We start from the raw sequence: 1459 nt of genomic DNA, 5'->3' as shown, positions 1-1459 counted from the left end.
GAGAAAGCCTTCGACCGTGTGAGTTGGGGCTTCCTGAGGGAGGTGGTCCTTTGTAAGGGCTTTTCCCCCATAATTGTGCACCGCCTAATGTAATTGGTCTCGGGAGGACAGACTGCAGTGAATGTTAATGGTGTCATTGGGGATTATTTTTGGAATGCACGAGGAGTGCGACAAGGGGACCCTTTATCCCCGATTCTCTTTGACTTCATGGTGGACTCTTTAGCGGCCATTATTGCCAGGGCTAGTGAGTCAGGGCACCTCCAGGGGGTCGTGCCACACCTTATACCGGGCGGTGTTACTCTCCTCCAATATGCTGATGACACCCTGCTCCTCCTTGACCCCTCGGATGTTGGAGTGGCAAACCTCAATTTTTCCTACTATGCTTCGAGAACATGTCAGGACTGAAGATCAACTACGTGAAGAGCGAAGTGGTTGTGACCGGGGTCACTGACCAGGAACGTCAGAGGATTGTTGATGCCCTGAACTAGGGAGCTTGCCGTTCACGTACCTTGGCCTCCCTGTCAGCGGCAAGCCCCTCTCAGTTGCGGACTGGAATTTCCTCACTGAGAAGGTTGGCCATAGGGTTGGGCCCTGACAAGGGCTTTATCTCGCCTCCATGGGGAGACTTGAGCTTACCAACTCTTGCCTCTCTAGCTTGCCGTTGGTCGCAATGGGGCTTTACCTCTTGCACGACACGACTCATGGGGCCATGAACCGACACCGTTACCGCTTCTTTTGGGAAGGAGTGGGCCACAAGCGCAAGTACCACATGGTAGAATGGGCTATGGTGTGCAAGCCAAAGGCGTTTGGAGGATTGGGAATCCTCGACACTAAGTTCATGAATATTGCCTTTATGCTTAAATGGATCTGGAAGATCTACCAGAACAGCGAGGGGCTATGGGCAGATCTGCTGAGGGCCAAATACTTGGGCAACAATTACTTGTTCTCCCCTGCGGTACCCACCAAGGGCTCGCAGTTCTGGAATGCCATTCAGAAGATCAAATGGTACTTCAAGATGGGGACCAAGCACAAGGTGCGCAATGGGAGGTGTACCTACTTTTGGCTAGACTGGTGGACGGGCACGGGGCCCTTGCGTCTGACCTTCCCACACCTTTTCGCATGTTGTGACAACCACTTCGCCACAGTGGAGGGAGTTCACGACAATAATGGCTGGCGTATTAGATTCATACGGTCCTCTGGTCACGCTGAGACGGTGGAATGAGAGAACCTTTGCAGGATTTTCGACCTCACTCCCATCTTTCCGGGTGAGGACGAGGTTCGCTGGACGTTGGAGGCATTAGGGTAATACTCCACCAACTCCATGTACTGTAAGTTGTCCCAGGGTGGGGCAATCGCCCACTTCAAGGAGGTTTGGTGCTCCAGGGTACTGCCTAAGATCTGTGTCTTCCTCTGGCAGCTCATTAGAGGTAGGCTCCCAGCGGGGGATCAGCTGGTTAAG

At 53.1% G+C, this 1459-nt stretch overlaps 1 protein-coding gene across 1 annotated transcript; it reads left to right on the top strand.

Annotated features, from left to right (window-relative positions):
- The first annotated feature begins 670 nt into the window (after positions 1-670).
- On the top strand, positions 671-1222 carry LOC139833816 (uncharacterized mitochondrial protein AtMg00310-like). The gene has a single exon (XM_071824165.1). The coding sequence runs from the start codon at positions 671-673 to the stop codon at positions 1220-1222; it is 552 nt and encodes a 183-aa protein (XP_071680266.1).
- The last annotated feature ends 237 nt before the right edge of the window (positions 1223-1459 follow it).

Source organism: Lolium perenne, chromosome 7 (genome assembly GCF_019359855.2).
Source record: "Lolium perenne isolate Kyuss_39 chromosome 7, Kyuss_2.0, whole genome shotgun sequence".
Lineage (NCBI taxonomy): Eukaryota > Viridiplantae > Streptophyta > Magnoliopsida > Poales > Poaceae > Lolium > Lolium perenne.
This window is presented reverse-complemented; position numbering and strand designations above follow the sequence as displayed.